At 39.0% G+C, this 21,581-nt stretch overlaps 1 protein-coding gene across 3 annotated transcripts; it reads right to left on the bottom strand.

Moving 5' to 3' along the window:
- Positions 1-1,987: 1,987 nt before the first annotated feature.
- LOC111435487 lies at positions 1,988-14,866 on the bottom strand. Of its 3 annotated transcripts, XR_002709084.1 has the most exons (5): positions 14,660-14,866; positions 13,192-14,367; positions 11,006-11,080; positions 2,217-2,417; positions 1,988-2,150 (listed from the first exon to the last, which is right to left on the bottom strand). XR_002709084.1 is itself a non-coding variant. In XM_023072874.1 (4 exons), the coding sequence occupies exons 2-4, from the start codon at positions 14,104-14,106 to the stop codon at positions 2,301-2,303; spliced, it is 1,107 nt and encodes a 368-aa protein (XP_022928642.1). In that variant the 5' UTR covers positions 14,107-14,386; positions 14,660-14,866; the 3' UTR covers positions 1,988-2,300. The 3 variants fall into 3 exon arrangements, 2 of the variants coding, with proteins under 2 accessions (XP_022928642.1, XP_022928641.1); XM_023072874.1 differs by having other exon boundaries at positions 1,988-2,417; positions 13,192-14,386; XM_023072873.1 differs by having other exon boundaries at positions 1,988-2,417.
- Positions 14,867-21,581: the final 6,715 nt, after the last annotated feature.

The raw sequence follows: 21,581 nt of genomic DNA, 5'->3' as shown, positions 1-21,581 counted from the left end.
AGTCAGCAAGTCTTCCTCCACGTGGCATACTAAATGTCAAAATATTGTTCTTTAATTTAGTTTCATATTTTTTTTTAATAAAAAATGGATATTTAAAATGGTCGTATTTATGTAGAGAAAATAAATTTTAAATTTTGGATCAAAATCAAATTTACACAATTATAATTTTGCTCATTTTTGTAATTTTTTTTACTTAATTAATTAAATTTTTGTTGACTCTTTAAACTTTAATGAACTATTAATTAACTCAATTTTTTTTTATATGACAACACATATTTGATTGTAATTTAAATTAACAAATCCAATTTCGACACCTAACAACGTTGTATTATCCATATTATCCAAATTGGCCATCGTTCAATTTAACACGAAAAACAACAAAAAAATAGGTAACATTCAATTTAGGAACACAAAAAACAGTCAAGAATAAAACATCATTTCACAATTTTATTGATGATGTTCATGTAACTTCAACGAGAGGTCCATTAAACTATTCAAACTGAATGATCATGGTGTAATTTGAACTCGTTAAAAAACACTAATTTCAATAATAATGCAATCTGACTGCTCCAAAATTCAAACTCCATAATATTTGTATATTATGCTTAACAAAAGCAAGGCAAGATAAGTGTCGGGAGAAACTGACTAACTTAGACTAAACTATCGAACCGACGAGATCAAACCAACAATAATTTACCAACTGGAGGCAGTATCTGATCTGGTTCAATATCTAGTTAAAAACTTATAATCAAATCATCCACCATTTTAGAACACGAACATTCAATTTAGGAACATAAAAAACGAGAATAAGACATCATTTGACAATTTTACTGACGATGTTCATGTAATTTCAATGAGAGGTCCATCAACTATTCGAACGGAATGATCAAGGTGTAATTTGAACTCGTGAAAAAATACTAATTTCAGTAATCGTGCAATTAGACCGCTCCAAAATCCAGACTCCATAATATTTGTATATTATGCTTAACAAAAAAAAGCAAGGCAAGATAAGTGTCGAGAGAAACTGACTAACTAAGACTGAACTATCGAACCGACAAGATCAAACCAACAATAATTTACCAACCGAAGGCAGTAACTAATCTGGTTCGATATCTAGCTAGAAACTTATAATCAAATCATCTACCATTTTAAAACACGAAGAACAATAAAAAATAAGTTACATTCAATTTAGGAACACAAAGAACAGTCGAGAATAAGATATCATTTGACAATTTTATTGACGATGTTCATGTAATTTCAACGAGAGGTCCATCAACTATTCGAACTGAATGATCAAGGTGTAATTTGAACTCGTGAAAAAACACTAATTTCAATAATCATGCAATCAGACCGATCCAAAATCTAGACTTCATAATATTTGTATATTATGCTTAACGAAAAAAAAAAAAAGCAAGGCAAGATAAGTGTCGGAAGAAACTGACTAACTGAGAATGAACTATTGAACCGACGAGATCGAACCAACGATAATTTACCAACCAGAGTCAGTAACTGATCTAGTTCAATATCTAGCTAGAAACTTATAATCAAATCATCCACCATTTTAGAACACGAAGAACAATAAAAAATAAGTTACATTAAATTTAAGAACACAAAAAAACAGTCGAGAATAAGACATCATTTGACAATTTTATTGACGATGTTCATGTAACTTCAATGAGAGGTCCATCAACCATTCGAACGAAATGATCAAGGTGTAATTTGAACTCATGAAAAAACACTAATTTCAGCAATCATGCAATCAGACCGCTCCAAAATCCATACTCCATAATATTTGTATATTATGCTTAACAAAAAAAAAGCCAAGCAAGATAAGTGTCGGGAGAAACTAACCAACTAAAACTCAACTATCGAACTAATGAGATCGAACCAACGATAATTTACCAACCGAAGGCAGTAACCGATCTGATTCGATATCTAGCTAGAAACTTATAATCGAATCATCCACCATTTTAGAACACTTCAAAAATGAGAGAAATTTACCAAAATTTTAAAAGAATCAAAGATCCTTCTAACAAATAAAAGAAAAAAATGCTCAGCTCTGATGTCAAGGGAATACAACTGAAGGGTATGTTGTATCCTGTTGGATACTTGCATACCTTTCTCAATGTGAACTTTACACTCAGTACAACCTAAAATACAACATAAAATCGAAACCCTGCAGGAATATATATATATATTTATCATGATATTAGTACCTCAAAGAAGGTATCAAACTCTTCTATATCGCCTTGAAGTGGAGAACGAAAAACAGTCGAATAGAATGTACATCACGTACTCGGTTACGTCGTATGGGCACTGTGTGTCCTCGACGCCCAAATGCCAAACACTAGGAACCAAAAGACGAACAAAATGGCCCAGTATCGTGCAGGTCCATATTTTATTCTGGTAAGCACAAACTGCAGAAATGGAAAGAATAGATGTCAAGAATTACAGCTGAGGTTTCTCAAACTATCTCACAGGTAAACGATTAATGCCCATGTAAAAGTATGTTAAACGATTAATGCGACGAATGGGTACACAACCCTTCAATGTGGACTTCGAGTATATACGTATACAAGTATACCATATTTTTACTATTACTTGAGAATTTTAAAATATCCCATTGAAGAAATCTATGGATCTTTGAAGATAAGGATTCACCTTTTGCTGATTCTTACGTGTAGTTTTGTAACCATCCAAGCTCACCACTAGTAAATATTGTCCAATTTGATCCATTACGTATGGGCATCAGCCTCACAGTTTTAAAACGCGTCTATTAAGGAGAGGTTTTCACACCCTTACAAGGAATGTTTCGTTCCCCTCTCTAATCGATGTGGGATATCACAGTCCACCCTCATTGGGAGACCAACGTCCTTTTTGGCATACCATCCGGTGTCTGGCTCTGATACCATTTGTAACAGCTCAAGTCCACCGCTAGTAGATAGTCTACTTTGGCCCATTATGTATAGCCGTCAGTCTCACGATTTTAAAACGGGTCTACTTGGGAGATGCTTCCATACCCTTATAATGAATGCTTCGTTCCCCTCTCTAACCAATGTGAGAACTCACAAGTTTACTTAATGGCTTCTCCGTGAAAAACATCGTCAAGAATAACTACGAATAGGGATCTGCCTAAGATAAGAGAGAGCTTCCTATTCAATCCAGCACAAGAAGTTTTCAAGTACATCAGATGGCTGCATTAACTAACTTGGTGAAGTCAATGTCAACGCAGCCCACAGTTCTCTCGGTAAAAACCAAGTAGCCAACTGTCATGTGCATATTCCAACTACAACCGCACGTTGGAAAAAGTTGTCCATCTAATTCAGAGTCAATTTATAATGTGGAGGCAGCCAAATAATAACAAAAATAATCTATTCAACACTTGCAAGAGATATCACCCCTGGGAGGGAATCAAAACCTTCCTAATGCATTAGTGCCTGCTTCACGTAAGTAAACCACTGTGAGATCCCACATCGATTGAGGAGGAGAACAAAACATTTTTTATAAAGGTGTAGAAACAGGCACTAATGCATTAGGAAGGCACAAAAACTTTGAGAGGAAGCCTGAAAGGGAAAGCCCAAAAAAGACAATATCGACTGGCAGTGGCTTGGACTATTACAAATGGTATCAGAGACGGACACCGAGCAATGTGCCAGCAAGGAGGTTGAACCCCGAAGGGGGTGGATAGGAGGCGGTGTGCCAGCAAGGATGCTGGACCCCAAAGGGGGGTAAATTGGGGGTCCCACATTGATTGGAGAAGGGAACGAGTACCAGCGAGGATACTGAGCCTCAAAGGGAGGTGGATTGTGAGATCCACATCAGTTGGAGAAGAGAACGAAGCATTCTTTACAAGGGTGTGAAAACCTCTCTCTGGCAAATGCGTTTTAAAAACCTTGAGGAAAAGCCCGAAACGAAAAGCTCAAAGAGGACAATATCTGCTAGCGATGGGCTTGAGCTATTACAATTACATCTTCCTGGCTTAACACTAACTCAAATGTTTCCATTCTACAACACCGAGAAAAATTTCAACGCAACAATCAGCAAGGAATCAACGTACTAACAGCTTCAACCTCAACTTCACTCGTATCTTTAATAAACGAGTATATGGCCAAGAATGGCGCAATCATTCAGAAACTTCGTCTTTAAGGAAATGTCAAGCAATGCGGAAGACAATCGAACCCTATTGATAGAGAAGTTCAGGCACTATCAATCAACCTACCCTAGACCAATCTCAACTTGAAGAGAGAAATTCAAATGAGTCTGATAATGATGAGACCAAGAAGGCTCTGCCAGCTACATCATCCAATCACTATAAGCTATACCAAAAAACAAACAAGCTCATAAAAGAGCTCCAGCGCATCAGAATAGTTCAGCCACCCCTCCATAAGCACAACGTTTGAGAAAGAAAATCAATGAAGGGCGGTTAAATAAGCTTCTAGATGTGCCTAAACAATTGCATATTAACATTGTAATCTATGTGCAAGTATAAATCTACGATGCAAAGTTGTAATGAAGATTCAAGTACATACACATTCGAGATGATTGATGGACTGTGGATACTTGGGAGAACTTAAAACAAGAACTCCGCTCACAATTCTTCCCAGATAATGTTGAGATAATAGTGAGAAGGAAGTTAAAGGAGCTTAAGCATATTGGAAATTTCTAAGACTACGTTAAGCAGTTTTCTATGTTTACGTTGGATATTCGTGACATGTCCGAGAAAGATAAGGTCTTCAGTTTTGTTGAGGGGCTGAAGTCATGGACGAAAACCACGCTCTACGAACAGAGTTCAAGATCTTTCCACAGCCTATGCTACAGTTGAACGACTGTTTGACTATAGCAACAATCAACCACAAGAGGTAAAGCGGAATCAAGCTTCCGCAAATGGGAGTAATAGAAATTACCTATCCAACTCCCCAACCAAAGGTGAGAAGGTGAGAAGGTGACAAACTCGAAGCTGGAGGAGGGGATGGTGAATCCTCCCAACATAGAGGTAGAACTCCATGGCGGAAACCTCACAACAAGAACGACCACAGTCAAGGGCCCTCGTGTGGCTTCATATACAAGGGGGCCCTGTTAGGTTATGGAGTCTGCTACTTATTTATAGATTAGTCAACGGTTATACATAGTAAAGCTATATATGGAAAATGACATATAAAGTAAATTTTTATAAATAATAAATAGCTATGCATAGTAAAAATCTATATCCGGTAAAGCTATATATGGTAGATAGTTATATATAGTAGTGGTTATATATGGTAAAGCTATATATATAGTAAGTTGAACCATATATATATCCCCTGAGGCAAAGTTTTGAAAATGTACTTTATGTACTCTTTGTATTCTCTATGGTGTACATAGCTGGAGTTATCAATACAAACCTTTTTAGTCAGAGTTCTCCTTGCATTTTCTCTCTCCTGTTCTTTGTGTCGAATGTCTCAGTCATGCTTGTCTAGGGCGTGTTACCCATGTTAGGATCGCATAACAACGCACACACTCGATCTAGATGAACACAAAGAACAAGAGAGAGAAATTGCAAGGAGGAGTATTGGCTAAAATTTATATGGATGACTTCAAGTATGTATAGTAAGAGAGAATACAGAGAATACAGAGAATACAGAAAATATATTTTCAAAGTTCTACCTAAGGGGATATATATATAGTTCAGTTTATTATATATAGTTTTACTAGATATAATCATCTACTATATATAACTATCTATCATACATAGTTTTACCGAATATAACTTTTTACTATACATAGCTATTTACTATTTATGACAATTTACTTTACATGCCATTTACCATGTATAACTTTACTATGTATAATTGTTGACTAAGCTATAAATAAGCAGCAGACTCTAACAATTCTCTCACCTGAATACTGATCCAGTCAACCAAGAATTTCATTCTCAAACGACCATCAGCATCTTCACTGCACCATACCAATTAAGGCTTTGCACAACCTCAATTTTCCAACATCAACACATTTTGTCAACATGTCTGCTGGATTTTTTGCACCTTCTATCTTCTCCAAACACATGTCACCTTCTTCCACTAATCTGCAAGTGAAATGGTATCATCTTCTGATGTGTTTTGTCTTTTAATGATAGACTAGGTTCTTCACCAACTGTATGGCACTCTGACTATCTGTATAAAGAATCTTCTTGCGCTGCTTCTTGCCTAATTCTTCTAAATAGTCTATCATCCAAATCATCAACTTTCTAGCTTCAGCTATTGCCACGTACTCAATCTCAGTAGATGAAAGAGCAATGCATTTCTGAAGCTTGGACATCCAACTCACTGTTCCATCTATAGTGTAGATATATCCAGATGTGCTCTTGCTAGAGTCTACATCTCCACTCAGATCAGCATCCACAAAACCTTGCAGAATTACTTTGTCATTGTCATAACAAAGTGAAGTATTGGATGCACCTTTCAGATATCTCAGAAGTCACTTCACAGCTTCCTAATATTCTTTCCTTGGGTTTACCATGTACTTGCTAACAACTTCCACTGCATGTGTTATATTAGGTCTAGTGCAGACCATAGCATACATCAAACTCCTAACTGCAGAAGCATACGGAACTAATGCCATGTGCTCACATTCCTCAACTGCCTTAGGAGATTGCCCCTTTGACAATTTAATACAATTTGCCAAACGGGTAGTCCTGAGTTTAGCATCATTCATCCTGAATTTGGACAACACATTCTCAATGTACTACTCCTAAAATAGATTTAATGTGCCAGCAGATCTATCTCGAGAAATCTTCATCCCAAGAATCTGTTTCACTACACCCAAATCTTTCATCTCAAATACTGAAGACATGCTCGCCTTCAAGTAGTTTATCTCCCTCATATTGGATCCAGCAATCAGTATATCATCCACGTACAGGAGTAGAAACACATAAGAATCAGTGTATTTCTTGAGGTAATAACACTAATCCTTTTCACTCCTATGGAAACCGCTCTTGCACATGAATGAGTCAAACTTCTTGTAACACTGTCTCAGTGTTTGTTTCAGTCCATACAAGCTCTTATTGAGCGTACACACCATGTGCTCCTTGCCTGGAGCTGCAAACCCTTTTGGTTGTTTTTACATCCATTTGCTCAAGGTGCAAATTCTCCAATGCAACAATACTCAGCAGTATTCGGATAGTAGTTAATTTCACAATCGAAAAAAAGATCTCAGCATAATCAATGTCTTTCCTTTGTGAATATCCTTTAACTACTAACTGAACCTTGATTCTTGGTTCCCCTTGATTCTGAACACCCATTTGTTCAACAGAGCTCTCTTTCCTACAGGTAACTCAATCATCACCCACGTATTATTCTTTTCAAGTAAGCTCATATCATCTTCCATACCTTGCTCCCACTTAGTTGAATCTTCCCTTGTAGGGCCTCATCAAAAGACTCTAGTTCTCTTTCGTCAGTCAACAACAAATAATGTAATGAAGGTGAATATCTATCTGGTGCTCTCATAGTTTTGGATGATCTCCTCAACACCTTCTTAGGTGTAACTTGCTCCACGTCTAGTTCTTCAGCAATCGTCTTAGGAGTTTCTTGAGCTTCTGCCGTAACATCACTAGGTGAGTTTTCTGGCAACTCAAGCTCAACTCCCATTTGCTTCGTAGTCTTAGAGTTAATCTTCTCTCTGTCATTGTACAAGACATTTTCATGAAAGGTCGTCACAATGTCTTAAGATTTTCCTATTCTTGTCATCCCAAAATCTGTACTCGAACATATCAGAGTCATAGCCTATGAAGTAGCACTTCATAGCCTTAGCATCAAGCTTGTCTCTCTTCTCTGATCAACATGAACATACGTAATACAGCAAAAAATTCTCAAGTGAGAGTACTTGAGTTCTTTCAAATAGGCTGGTGTGTTCATAGCATCAGCCCAGAATGTCTTTGGTAGTCCAGAATCAATCCTCATGTTTCTTACTCGCTCATTCAATGTTCTGTTCATCCTTTTTACATACCATTTTGTCTTGCCTTACTGGGAATTGTTCTCATAAACCTAACTCCCTCAACGGCACAAAATGTTTTAAACTCTGATTTGTTGTACTCTCCACCATTGTCAGACCTCAGACATTTGATCTTCAAGCTGGTCTGATTTTCAACTTCGCTTTCCACTTCTTGAAGGTGATAAACACATCTGACTTGTGTTTTAGAAAATAAACTCATACCTTCCTGCTGAAATCATCGATGAAGGTGACGTAGAACTTTGATCCACCAAGTGATGAAACTAAAGATGGTCCCCAAACGTCTGTATGAACCATTGTCAACCGCACTTTCTTCGATTCTCTAGCAGCCTTTGTGAAGCTAACTCGTTTCTGTTTGCCTATAACACAACTCCACAAAGACCCATATCAACAGATTTTAGGCCTTCTAAAACTCCTTTCGCAGTCAGCATCTTCATTCCTTTGACGCTCATATGTCCAAGTCTATTGTGACATAGACTTGAATTAGAAGCACTCTCAGCAACAGCAACCATGTTTATACACTCTGCAATAGTGTAAAGGTTCCCGATTGTGTGCCACATGCAACAACCATGGCACCATTCACAATCTTCCACGAACTCTTTCCAAACTTTGCTGCATAGCCTGTGCTATCCAACTAACCAATAGAGATCAGGTTCTTTTTGAGACCATGAATATATCTGACATCTTGTAATGTCCACTAATTTCCTACTGGAGTTTGTAGGGAGACGTCTCCCTTCCCTTCAATCTCTAAGGTTTTGTTGTTGGCAAGATACGCTTTCCCGAAATCTCCTGATTTGAAATTTTGAAACAATTCCTTACTTTGAGACGAATGGAACGATGCACCTAAATCCAGAATCTAAGATTCAGTCGAGTTGTCCACACTAAGGATTAAAGCATCCTCAGTATCTTCTGTTGTATATATAGAACCATCATCTCTAGATTTATGATTCTGCTTCTTCTTCAATTTTGTACAATTTGTCCGAAAGTGCCCTCCACAGCTCCAACACATTACGTTGGGTTTGTTTGGAGATTTTCCTCGGTTCTTTGATTTTGATCACCCATGTTTGTTTGGGCTCTTTGATTTACTTCTTCCCCTTCGATCAACACTGAGAGCATTGCCCGATAGTCTCCAATTTCTCGTTCGTGAATACTTTCACTAAAAACTTCATCTCAAATTTCATCAAACTTCAATTTATCAGACCCTCAGAAACAGCTGATTGCGGCAACAACAGTATCCCATGACTCAAGTAAAAATGACATCAAAATTAACGCTTTAATTTCATCCTCGAAATTAATTTTCACCAAACTTAGTTGACTTACAATCATATTGAGTTCATTTATATGATTAGCAACATATTCACGTTCAGGCATCTGTAGATTGAACAATCTCTGCAACTAATACACCTTGTTCATAGCCAACGATTTTTCATACATATTCGACAACACCTTCAATAGATCTAACATTGTCTTCTCCTTGATGATGTTGAACGTCACGTTTCTGGATAGTGTCAACCGAATCAACCCTAAGGCTTGTCGATCCTTGAGCTTCCACTATTCAGTGATCATGGTATCCGACTTCACCCCCAACAAGGGTTCGTGAAGGTCTTCTCCTTGATGATGTTGAACGCCACATTTCTGGATAGCGTCAACTAGATCAATCCTAAGGCTTGTCGATCCTTGAGCTTCCACTATTCAATGGTTATGGTATCCGATTTCACCCCTAACAGGGGTTCGTAAAGATCTTTCTGGTACAAATAATCTTCAATTTGCATCTTCCAGAAACCAAAATCGGATCCATCGAACTTCTCAATTCCAATCTTTAAGCTTTCCATCTTCACAGATCGTGGTGAATTTCGCCTAGCTCTGATAACAGTTGTTAGGATCGCACAACAACGCACACTCGATCTAGATGAACACAAAGAACAGGAGAGAAAAATTGCAAGGAGGAATATTGACTAGAGGTTTATATTGATGACTTCAGGCATGTACGGTGAGAGAGTACATTTTCAAAGCTCTATCTAAGGAGATATATACATGGTTCAGTCTACTATATATATATGGTTCAATTTACTATATATAACTTTACCAGATAATCATCTACTATATATAACTATCTACCACATATAGCTCAATTTACTATATATAGTTTTACCAAAAAAATCATCTACTATATATAACTATCTACCACATATAGCTCAGTTTACTATATATATATAGCCTTACCAAAAAAATCATCTACTATATATAACAATCTATCAAACAATCTATCATATATAGAGTGGTACCACAATCTATCATATATAGCGATACCGGATATAGCTTTTTACTATACATATCTATTTACTATTTATAACAATTTACTTATATGTCATTTACCATATATAGCTTTACTATGTATAACCGTTGACTAAGCTATAAACTGGCAGCAGGCTCCATAACCTAACAATTCATAGCCGCATGCCCTTTCCAAACCCCTTCTTACTATCATGCTAGTTAGGTTTTTACTATCTTGTTATATCAATATGGAGGTGTATGACCATTCACAAAAATCATGTCTACACCTACCAAGGCTAAAATGCCCCAAAATGTACTATAGAAGGATGTGACCAGTTGTCCATTCTTCCTATCCGGGTTCTAAGCTATCAAGTCGTAGTTGTTGCTTATTCGCTTTTAACCTATAATATTGATTTCTTTCAAATTGTTTTCCACTCATTCCCTCGCTTACGTTTTATAAAACATTTCTCTCAAACATGATCCAAGGCTCGACCATACGTTAAGATTGTCCATAAAATTTGACTTTCACGCGACTGATTTGTTCATTGAGTTAGAACAAGTATCGCCCAATCGTCGTCTTGCTGCCACATGATTGTGATTATGACACCCAACAACTACATTTGAGTGAGACCCTGAGTCCATTCTACCAGTCAATGCGTTACTAATTAATAAACGGTTTCCTATGATAAAAGTAAAAAAAGATGCCAGATAAGCAAGTTTAAGGCCAAATAAAATGCATTATACTCACAAAGCGGAAGAAAACCACTACTGTTAACGCACAAACTCCTCCGAGAAGAATATGAAGGCCACTTTTTGCAGTTTTCTGCACCAAAATAAAGTTCTTTAAGAGGTATTTCAAGAAAAAAATCTAGCGCGATCAAAGGATATCAATGAACGGAACAATTACAAAACCCCATACCATTGGCACTCCAAAGAGAAACTAACGACGACATATGGTCGATTCAATTTTATATTTGCAATTATATATTTGTTAATGTTCTTAAAAAATTGTCTTAATAAAATATAAACTCTACTGTTATTTAGAGTAATCTATCAATAATAGCCTTCGATATTAAACTATGTGTCGATATATCCATAAATTTGAGTTATCCTTAATAGCAACCTTGGCATATTCATCCCCGATGGCAAGGAGGAACTCTACCCCCAAACAAACCCAAGTTATAACAATAAGCTCGCCAACTAACTTTAATTGTAAACCTGACTCGACTATCAGGGGTCCGGATAACTATAAAACTGGCTTATGATATCTTAGGACGTATGATTGTACTCTATGAGGATTACTAGGGAGTTTACTAGTTAGTTTCCTTTTAGTGAACCTGTCACGAGCAGCAGAAATCCACAATAGTAACTTAAGAGTTGGTTAAACTTTAGAATACATGAATCTTATGAGAAGTTATGATTGAGGTCGAGGTTGTGCCTTGAGGGCCTATGATACAGGACTAGAACTATAATCAAGAACTTAAACAAGAACCAAGAACTTAAACGAGAACTTAAACAAGTTTCCACTAAATTACCCTAAGTTGAGCTAGGTGGAACGAACTAACCTAGGGTGTAGCCTAGAAAGAACTTACTCTAAGGAACGAACTCCTAAAGCAAAATAAGACACTAAACGAAAGAAATTTATTTCATAAGACTTAAAACAAACTATGAACTACCAGCAAGCTAGTTACTGAGTATATTTTATATACTCAATCCTACTTTTTCAATTTTCTTTTCAGGTGCAACCTGATGTAGCGGCTGAGGCGGAGGGGCACGTGGGCGTTGGCCATAGGGAATCAAGTCATATCCAAGTCTAGATTTTCTTTCATACTTGTCTTTTAATTTTTGTACTTCGTGTATTTTAAATAGTCTAAACTTGTAATATTCTATTTTGGTGGTCTCCGTTTATCCTTTGTAAAATCAAAAAATTTCGTTACTATTTTAAATGAATTTCATATGTTCATGCACGTGTTTAACTATTTCACATTAGTGAGTAACGGTTCATGGCTTGAGTCCCTCAAAAAGCGGGTCGTTACACTAGGAGAATTCCCAAGAAGTCACCCAACTTAGAATTGCTCAAAGTAAAGCATGCTTAACTATGGAGTTCATATGATTAAGCCACCAAAAAGGAAGGTGCACCTTATTGGTATAGGTAGTGACTTTCAATTCTTTTAAATCTTTCTTAGTTATCCTATTCCCATGATCACTCTTTTATGATATTGGCATAGGTAGAAACTTTCAATTTTTTTAAGTCTTTCTTAGTCATCTAATTCTCATGATCCCTCTCATTCAAATGTGGTCTCGACCCATTTATGTATCCCTCCTTTACTCGGGTCTCACATAATGTTTGAAGAAGACCAATGAAGTAGAGAGATGAAATGAACTCTCAAGGAGTGGACTTTTTGTGGAGTTTGTAGGTTTCTATTCCACTTTAAAATTTGATTGTGTACAAAATGATTGAATTATGTGTTCCTTTTTTCCCTTCTTTGTGGGGAATTAAGTAGAGGTTGTTGTGTGTTTTTTGGTTTCGTGGTGGATGGTTGCTCTAATGGTGTATTGATGGTTTCCATGTCTTCAACATAACACAACAAGAACTCATTGAACAAGCAAACCATAATAGAAGACAATTGGATTATTATTTGAAAATAAACAAAGGCCTAAAACTCAAGTACGATATACGCGACATGGCAATCATCCTGAAAAAATCTACCCTATTTTTGTCAATAGTTTGCTCCTCTACCCCAATTTTGTAATTTGTCTTATTTCAACACTCTTAAATCAAAATTATTTTTCAACACTACGTTATTTTTTAAATTTACCTCAGTAATTTGCAGTACTATGAATTCATTTTAAAATAAGAGAATTTAAATGAACCATATTGACAAGAAAGATGCATCTGAATTACTATAATATAAAACAGCTACCAAGACTTACCTTCCCCACACGAGGAGCTATTAGGCAAGCAAGCGTCACGGTGAGCAGACCTGTAGCAAGGAGAATTCCAGTACCCTCAACAGCCCACCTGGTTGCAGGATTTTCGGCACGAACGACATTTTCTGAGATGGTATTCAAATGTTCAGAAACAACCTGGGAGGCTGCACTAGAGTTATTGTTGCTAATATAACTATGAGGACTAAACCACAATGCAATTTCACTAAGCCGCTGCCTGCGGACAGCAGCAACAGCATCAGGATCTATATCGGTACTAGCAATTGTCTGCATAGGATTCGGTTCCCCACGAGCAGTTCTTTCCCTTAAAGCTTCATATTCTTTTAAAGAACTCACAACCTTTCTAAAGTCATCAGTTCTAATATTTTCCGCAATACATCCACAAATTTCACAAACTGTTGATCCATGGCTGACAAACCATTTGAGAGCACATGCATAGTGTACAAGAGCAAGGTCACTCTTGCAAGAACACCCAAGCTCCACTAATGCATCTTCAAGATGACATGAACCCATTTCAATATCAGCTTTGCAAATGAAAACCTCCCCATTAGGGCCTATGAACTTAATTGAACCAGAATCCCCTTTAACGTTTTTTTTCAACACAGAACAACCATCAACATGTTCTAGACTTTGCTTCTCGGACGTAGAATCCCGATCACTTTTTCTTTCTTCCATTATTGGAGGAGTGATGCCTAGAAATCCTAAAACAGCATCACCTCTCCTGTCAGATTCGCTACATTGACACACACGACAACTTGCCCCAGATTCCTTGCCTACACTATGGCGAGACTGACAACCGAGATCTTCGTTCTCGGCAGTTGAACAACCATTCACTTCAGTGTTGTCATCTACTCTCTGCAGCAAATTTTCCTTTCCCATATTATCAGTCGTGGAGTACATAGATTTAAACAAGCTTGTTCTACTCTTGGATTATAGCCATTCTACTTCAATAAATCCAATAATCAGCCAATTCAGGCATAATTCCCCCGAGCACTCAATGAAAATTAGACAAGATCACTACCAAGCAGTAGAAAACTGAGGATACGAAACAATCATCCTGACGAATTCTATACCAAGTAATAAGATCCGCCCAGTTTAAGAATCGACCATCAGTCTAATGTAGCGAAGCAGCAGAATAGTGTTCGTCGGCGAGCAAAATCCCTAGAAACGTGAACTTGAACTGAACAATTCCAATCAAGAACAACAAATCAAGCAAGATCCTCAAGAAAGAAACAAGAAACATCAACAGAAACAGAACTAGATCGCTCGAATTCCACAAATTACGACCAAAAGAGAATGTTCAAAATCGAAAATAAACTCCCTTAATCAAAAACAACGTAGAAAAATGGAAAAAGAAGTACGAATTCCCATAGTTGAAACAGCATTGAAACGAAATCAAAACGAGATTCCATAGAATTATGCAAAAGTAAAAACAAAGAAATGAGAGATAGACCTGTTGCAGGAATCAATTCGCAATTAGGGCTGGGAAATCGGCGAGTGATTGAAATTCTGCCCTCTCCTTCATGTGATCTACACTGCATCTGCCCTTTGGATGGCCAAGCGACTGCCCTGAGAGTGAAAGAGAGAGAAATAGAGAGAGAGAGAGAGAGTGGGATTTTGCTAGCGACGATATTGACTGATTCTTGACATGCTGCCAACACCACACAGTAGGAGAAGCACCGTTCTTTTATTTTATTTTTTATTTTTTTTATTTCTCTAAATTTTATATTTAAATATTTAGTATATAAATTTTAAAATATTTCATAAAATATATTTACACTTCATGTTTCATTATTGATTACTCAATTTTGACTAATTAATAATAAAAATTATAAAAAGAAATAAATAAGCATAATGAGAGTAATGTTATGTCTAACCAACTCGTTCAAGCGAAAAATTGAACCCAACACGTTGAAACGTCTAGGGTTTATATGGATTGGGTCGAAAAAATCTTTTGGACCAACAAAAAATTTCGGGTTAGCTAGATTGGTGAGCCAAGTGTCACAATCGCACTCTTGATGGCAGTGGATTTGCGATTGTGCGGCACTCACTTTTCAATAACAAGTGAGCTAAGTTAATTCGTTCTTACGTCACCTACGGCCAAGCGACGTATGCTCGAGCCTCTCGCCTCGATTTTAATAAGGTTTTAGAAAACAAGGGCAGAGAGAGATTTTTGAAAGAAACGTTATATAAGCAAGCAAGAGAGAAATAACAACGGCTCACAGTATATAACCTTGGGTAGGGAGAGGTTGACAACTAGTCGTATCCCCTATAGTACATTCTGAGGCATTTCATGTTTGACAAGACCTAGACATGATATTTCTGAAACGTCGTACTTCCTAGAAATACAAGAGTAAAACACTAGAATATGAAAAGACATAAAGGGTTTGGCTTGTCATGGGCATACGGTCATGGGCAACACGCCTTGGACGAGCATGACCATGACACCGAGTAACCTGAATAAAGTTCACAATCCAACCCAACACAATCTTTTATTTTTGGGTTGGATTGTCAAGTTGTTTTTTTTTTTTTTAATTATTTTTAACAAATTTACTTACTTACTGTATATTAAGTTAATAACTAAAATCTTATAAATTTTAAATATTAAATATTTACAAGTCACAACGTACTAACATCGACTGCAGACGTTAAAAATAGGATAAGGTTGGATTATATCATTATTTTCAAATTGGTCAGATTGACCCAACAAAAAAAATCAAACCGAAAACCGTACTGAGTTTTCGATTTTTCAATTCAACCCAACCTAACCTTTGGATCATTGACCCCTTGCAAGAATGCGGGTTTTGCAATGATTCTAGAACCGAAAGTGGAGCAAAAGGCTTATGTCAACGGTCGATATTTCATCACTTCTACAAATGGAGTGAGCGAAATGAAAAAGATGTTAAGACAATGATATAATATTTGTCTACTCTTACCATAAATTCTCTTGACTAGAGATAGTGTCTCTTACTTATATATCCCAGTCAACGTATGACTTCGTTCCCACCAACCTCTCATTGCATAGAAGCAAAAAAGGAGGAAATTATCACCTAATATAAACAAATTATAAAACTCACCCCTTAGGGCCCACACACCCTTATGAGAAATGTTTCGTTTCGTTTTCTTCGGGGCCTGGTGTCACGGTCATGCTTGTCCAAGGCATGTCGCCCATGGCCGCATGTCCGTGACACGCCGAAACCCTGTCTTGTACTACTTTATTGCTTTCTTTTATCGCTTTCATGTTGTATTATTTCTGTCTTGTTTTCTTTAAGAGTATGACGTTTCGGCGAACTCATGGCTACACCTGGTAGACATGAACTGCCTCAAAATGTACTATAAGGGATGCGACTAGTTGTCAAATTCTACTTATCCGTAAAAGTTATATACTGCTTTCAAAACGTTGCCTTTTTGCTTGCATGCTATAACACACACACACTCTCTCTCTCTCTCTTTCAAAACTCTTTTTCCAAAATCTCTCTCCCCCACTGTAACGAGAAAAAAAAAAGGGGGGGCTAAGTCAACTGAGGGGCAAAATTGTCTTTTTGCCCCTCCAGCCCTAATAGGGGTCCAAGGAGAACCCCGTCAGATTCCCTGCAAAAGAAAAAGGAGTTAGAGAGAAATCAGTGAGGAGTCAGCCGGGAAGATTAACGAACCACCGCCGGAATCCATCTCCAGACGAGACTCGTACAAGGATTGAGAGACTACCAAGGCCGACGCTCCGTCAAAACCTAAGAACATTTCGCGAGCTAAGGTTTCTAAACGACATTGCTCAGATCTAAGTTTTCTCCTACGTGAATTGATCCTAAAATGCTGAAATCTTCACCTAGGAACAACTCACGCACGGTCTGTGAAGAAGTTTGGCCGAGACCTCAACCCAAAGGCGGAGATCCGAGAGTCGTCCGAGAACGGTGAGCGAACTTCTGACGTTCTTAAATCATCCGATAGTCAAGAAAAAATTACAAAAAAAATACTAGGACGTAGCCTGTAACACGATCTAGAACTTTGCCGAAGAAATCATATCAATCCGATCTACGGATCGAAAGATATGAAAATCGGAAAAAACAGACTGGATTTCGGTTTTCCGAGGACAGAGAAGAAAGAAGAAAGAGAAAAAAAAACGGCCGGCGAGCGGCGGAGGGCGGCGACAGGCGCCGGACACGCGTCGACCATCGGCTGGAGTAACGCAGCTCTAGCGAGGCGTCGACATGTGTCGCCTGCAAGCCGGGCCGAACCGCAACGCGAGCCGAGCCGACCGGGCTGGCCGACCCGCGACTACGCGGAAGTGGGCGCACGTGGCAGGCGCGCGTGTAGCCTGTGACTGGCGCCTTCCCGGGTGCGTGGCCACGCACTCCCAGCGCGCGTGGAACGGCCAGTTTGGCCCAGTTGTTTTCTGTTTGCCCGATTTTTGTCCCGGTTCCAGTTCTAATACTGTTTTTACGTGAATAGGGACCTAATTTAAAGAAATCAGTATTTTTGGACACCTCACGGGCAAAGAAACGCTAACAAAAGGGCACGCGTCAACCAGGTAAGTCACCACCCGGTATTTAGGAAGAAATACTTGTAGGATTTGCTCGGATTGCATGCATGCTAGTAGTTCTGCTTCAGATTAACTCTCCATGTAAATTATTAATCAGATTAACTGTTGTGATTGTATTGGGTAAATTACATGAGTGTTGCTGTATGCTTTAAGCTTCCGCTGTATGTATGCATGCGTTAATTTATGTTAGAATTGTGTATGCCGGGTTTCGAGTGCTTGATGGACGAATTCGCCCCATTGAGCGCGAACTTCGTGCTCTGATGGAGGTCATCGCCCCGTTGAACCGGTATGCCTAGTTTGCATGAATTATATACTATGTTGTTAGAAGAAGATTGCATGCACCCTCTGTTAATTGCTAGGGCCCATTTCTATGATAAGATTAGAGAATTTCTGTTAGGAGCGATATGCCGCTCTAGTCAGACTTAATTTTTCCCTAGAAACTTAGCGGTTTACCACGGCAAGAAGGTACCCCGGAGTGTTCATAGATTGCTAGCGTGTGAACGGTATCTATAGCTTCGTGGGAGGACCAAGGGGTCCCTGATCAGTCCTTACTGCTCTTAGCCATTTCACATGGGAAATGTGTCCCCACGTCGTACAACCCATTAGCTGCATGGGAACGGGTTGGGTCGCGCCCCCCATAGGGGGACTAAATGGGCGTAGGGGTACTCAGCACACCCCTAGGCTAGGTACCATGTAGTCCCAGATAGCCATGTAGAGGTAGCACCTCATAGAGAGATACCGACCATATTAGCTTGGCATAAAGAACCTCTAGGCGTTTAATGAAAGAACGAAGAACCAGTGAAACCCAAGGGGCAAGCCCCAAGGGACCAAGATTAGAATCAAATGTCCTAGAACCGAAATAGGAAACCGTGGCAACCTGTTAAATTAAAATGCGAAGAGAGCCTACAAGTAGGTGGCTTACTGAGTATAATTTTTATACTCATCCTTGCTATGTTTTCCTTTTTTTTGTCAGGAGCGCGAGGCGTCGATCAAGAGTGGACATGATCAGACGAGAAGTGTCACAGAGGAATGGGTTGTCCCAGGGCATCAGTCCAGTCTTAGTCTTTATTTTTATATTTGCATTCTTTTGAAATTTATTTTCCAAACGGTCTTGTGTTTTGTATTTGTCGTTCGAAAAAAACTTTATTGGAATTTGATGATTTTCTTTATTTCATATTTAAATCTCTTTGTGCATTTGTGTCATGTCGTTAGTCACGATCCGTAGTAAAATATTGGGCTGTGACTAATTTGGTATCACAGCAATCAGGTTATAGGTCCTGTAGACATTTAGGATAGAGAGTCGTGTCCTCTGTGACTTCGCTCGTCAATCACATGTCGCTCACGACCAGACGTTCTCACGCGACGAAAACATAGAGACAAAGGTTAAGTTAGTATTTATAGAGTATACCATGAACGACTATGGCATTATATCGCACATTACCTAGGAGATGTGTTATGAATGAATTGTGACCATAGTTCCTTTTTTAATTGTGGTAGATAATGGCACCAAAGAGATGCGAACCGCATGTAGGGCCAGGACCCAGAAGGAGAAGAAGAGAGGAAGTTCAGGACACCTCGGTTCCAACACCTGAAGAGGAACAACCTGAATTTCAGGAGAAGGTTGGGGATATGTCCCAAACTAGCGAGGGGACAGTACCACAGCCATCAAGATCAAAAAGACGTCGAATGAAGGCTAAGGCCCGAAGGCTGCTTGATACACCCCCTACTACTCCCTTCTCCGAGGAGGCCCCATCGGGTCCAACCCCGTGTACAGCAGTCCCGCTAAACCAGCCATTAGCCATGCCCTCAGCTGAGATGTTTCCGACGTTCATGATGATGTCGATGGAAAATCAGGCTCTAACGAACCAGATGATTCAAACCATGATGTCTAATCAGTCAACTGGGCAAGGGGGCAAGGATTTAGGGACTATGACTGTGGAGTTCGCTACTTAAGAGATTTCCAGAGGCATAAACCGCCTTCCTTTGACGGAGGCAAGGTGGATCCCATTGCCACTGAGAAACTGGCTAGAAGCTATAGAAATGGTCTTCCATTTTATGAACTGCCCACCAAAGTATGAAGTCCATTGTGGGACATATATGCTGAAAGGAGAAGCTGACTTCTGGTGGAAAGGTGCTCAGAAAACCATTGTACCACAAGGAGAGTTTATTACATGGTGTCAGTTTAAAGATGCATATCTCCGCAAATACTACCCAATCACTGCCAGAGTGAAAATGCAGGCAACGTTCCTCGCATTGAAACAGGGAGACAGATCAGTGGAGGATTATGACTTGGAGTTCAATAGGCTGGCAAGGTTTTCTCCAGCCTATGTTAGTTCTGAGGAGTTGAAGGGCGAACGATTTATCGCTGGCCTGAGGGAAGAACTAAGGGGGAATGTGGCATCTCAGTCATCCTTTGTCTATACGAAAGCCCTTCAAGTGGCGACCCTGCTCGACTCGCCCCGTACCGACAAGCTACAGTTGGGAATAGCACAATCATCCCACACTGCAGCCTAGGGAAAGGGGACATACCCTAGCCACCCCAGAACTGGCAGACCACCCCGTGGCCGCACTGATAGGCGAAGGAGAGCCCGGTACGGAACATGATCTTGTGTCCTAATTGTCGGCGTCCTCACATGGGGGAATGCAGAGCAGGAACAGGCGCCTGCTACAGATGCGGTCAGGTAGGACACTTTGCAGTGGATTGCCTTTAGAGGAACGATCAGCGTGTCAACCTGCCTGCAGTACAGCATCAGAGGGGCCAAGCTGGCCAACATCAGCAGGGGCAAGCTGTAGCCCATGCAACAACAGCCAGGCAAGCTGACTAGCTTGACGCAGTTGTCACAGGTACGCTACCCGTATTTGGTCATCTTGCATTAGTGTGTTTTCAAAGGTACGCTACCCGTATGAGTATAATTTGTATACTCATCCTTGCTATGTTTTCAGAGCCTACAAGGTGGCTTACTGAGTATAATTTTTATACTCATCCTTGCTATGTTTTCTTTTTTTTTCAGAAGCTCGAGGCGTCGGTCAAGAGTAGGCGTGATCAGACTGGAAGTGCCATAGAGGAATGGGTTGTCCCGGGGCATCAATCCAGTCTTAGTCTTTATTTTTATATTTGCATTCTTTTGAAATTTATTTTCCAAACGGTATTATGTTCTGTGTTTGTCGTTCGAAAAAAACTTTATTGGAATTTGATGATTTTCTTTATTTCATATTTAAATCTCTTTGGGCATTTGTGTCGTGTCGTTAGTCACGGTCCGTAGTAAAATATTGGGCTGTGACACCCGCTTTCTAAAATCTTCTCTTGAAATCGAGACCCGAGGTTTGTATTCACGTTGCCCGACCGTAGGCAACGTGACTTGAAGTAGGCTTGAGAGTGTTGAGAGTGAGTGCCGCAAAATCGCCAATTCTGCTACCTAGAAACCATGATTGTGACACCTAGTGTCCTCGCTGGTACACTGCTCGGTGTCTTTTTATAAGAAATGTTTCGCTCTCCTCTCCAACAAAATCTATAAATGAACAGTGTCTGACTCTAATACTATTTGTAACAACTCAAGCCCACCACTAGTATATATTGTCTATTTTGACCCATTACGTATAGTTGTCAACCTCAAGGTTTAAAAACGCATTTGTTAATCCACTCCAGCTCGATGTCGGGCTCTGATACCATTTATAATAGCCCAAGCCCACTACTAATAGATATTGTTCGCTTTTACCAGTTATGTATCGCCATGAATTTCACGATTTTAAAATACTCCTGTTGTCAGATTGGAGGTTTTCACACCCTTTTAAAAAATGAATTCTTCTCCTCATTAATCACCAGAGGATATCACACATA

This window comes from Cucurbita moschata, unplaced genomic scaffold, assembly GCF_002738365.1.
Source record: "Cucurbita moschata cultivar Rifu unplaced genomic scaffold, Cmos_1.0 Cmo_Scf00049, whole genome shotgun sequence".
NCBI lineage: Eukaryota > Viridiplantae > Streptophyta > Magnoliopsida > Cucurbitales > Cucurbitaceae > Cucurbita > Cucurbita moschata.
The sequence above is the reverse complement of the archived record's forward strand: the minus strand, read 5'-3'. Positions and strand labels throughout refer to the sequence as shown.

Coding starts and splice junctions, on each gene's coding strand:
- LOC111435487 (XM_023072874.1), bottom strand. CDS start 14,106: ATGTACTCCACGACTGATAATATGGGAAAGGAAAATTTGCTGCAGAGA. Junction 11,081..13,191: donor TAGCTCCTCGTGTGGGGAAG/GTAAGTCTTGGT, acceptor ATTTTGGTGCAG/AAAACTGCAAAAAGTGGCCT. Junction 2,418..11,005: donor TAGTGGTTTTCTTCCGCTTT/GTGAGTATAATG, acceptor CCATTTCTGCAG/TTTGTGCTTACCAGAATAAA.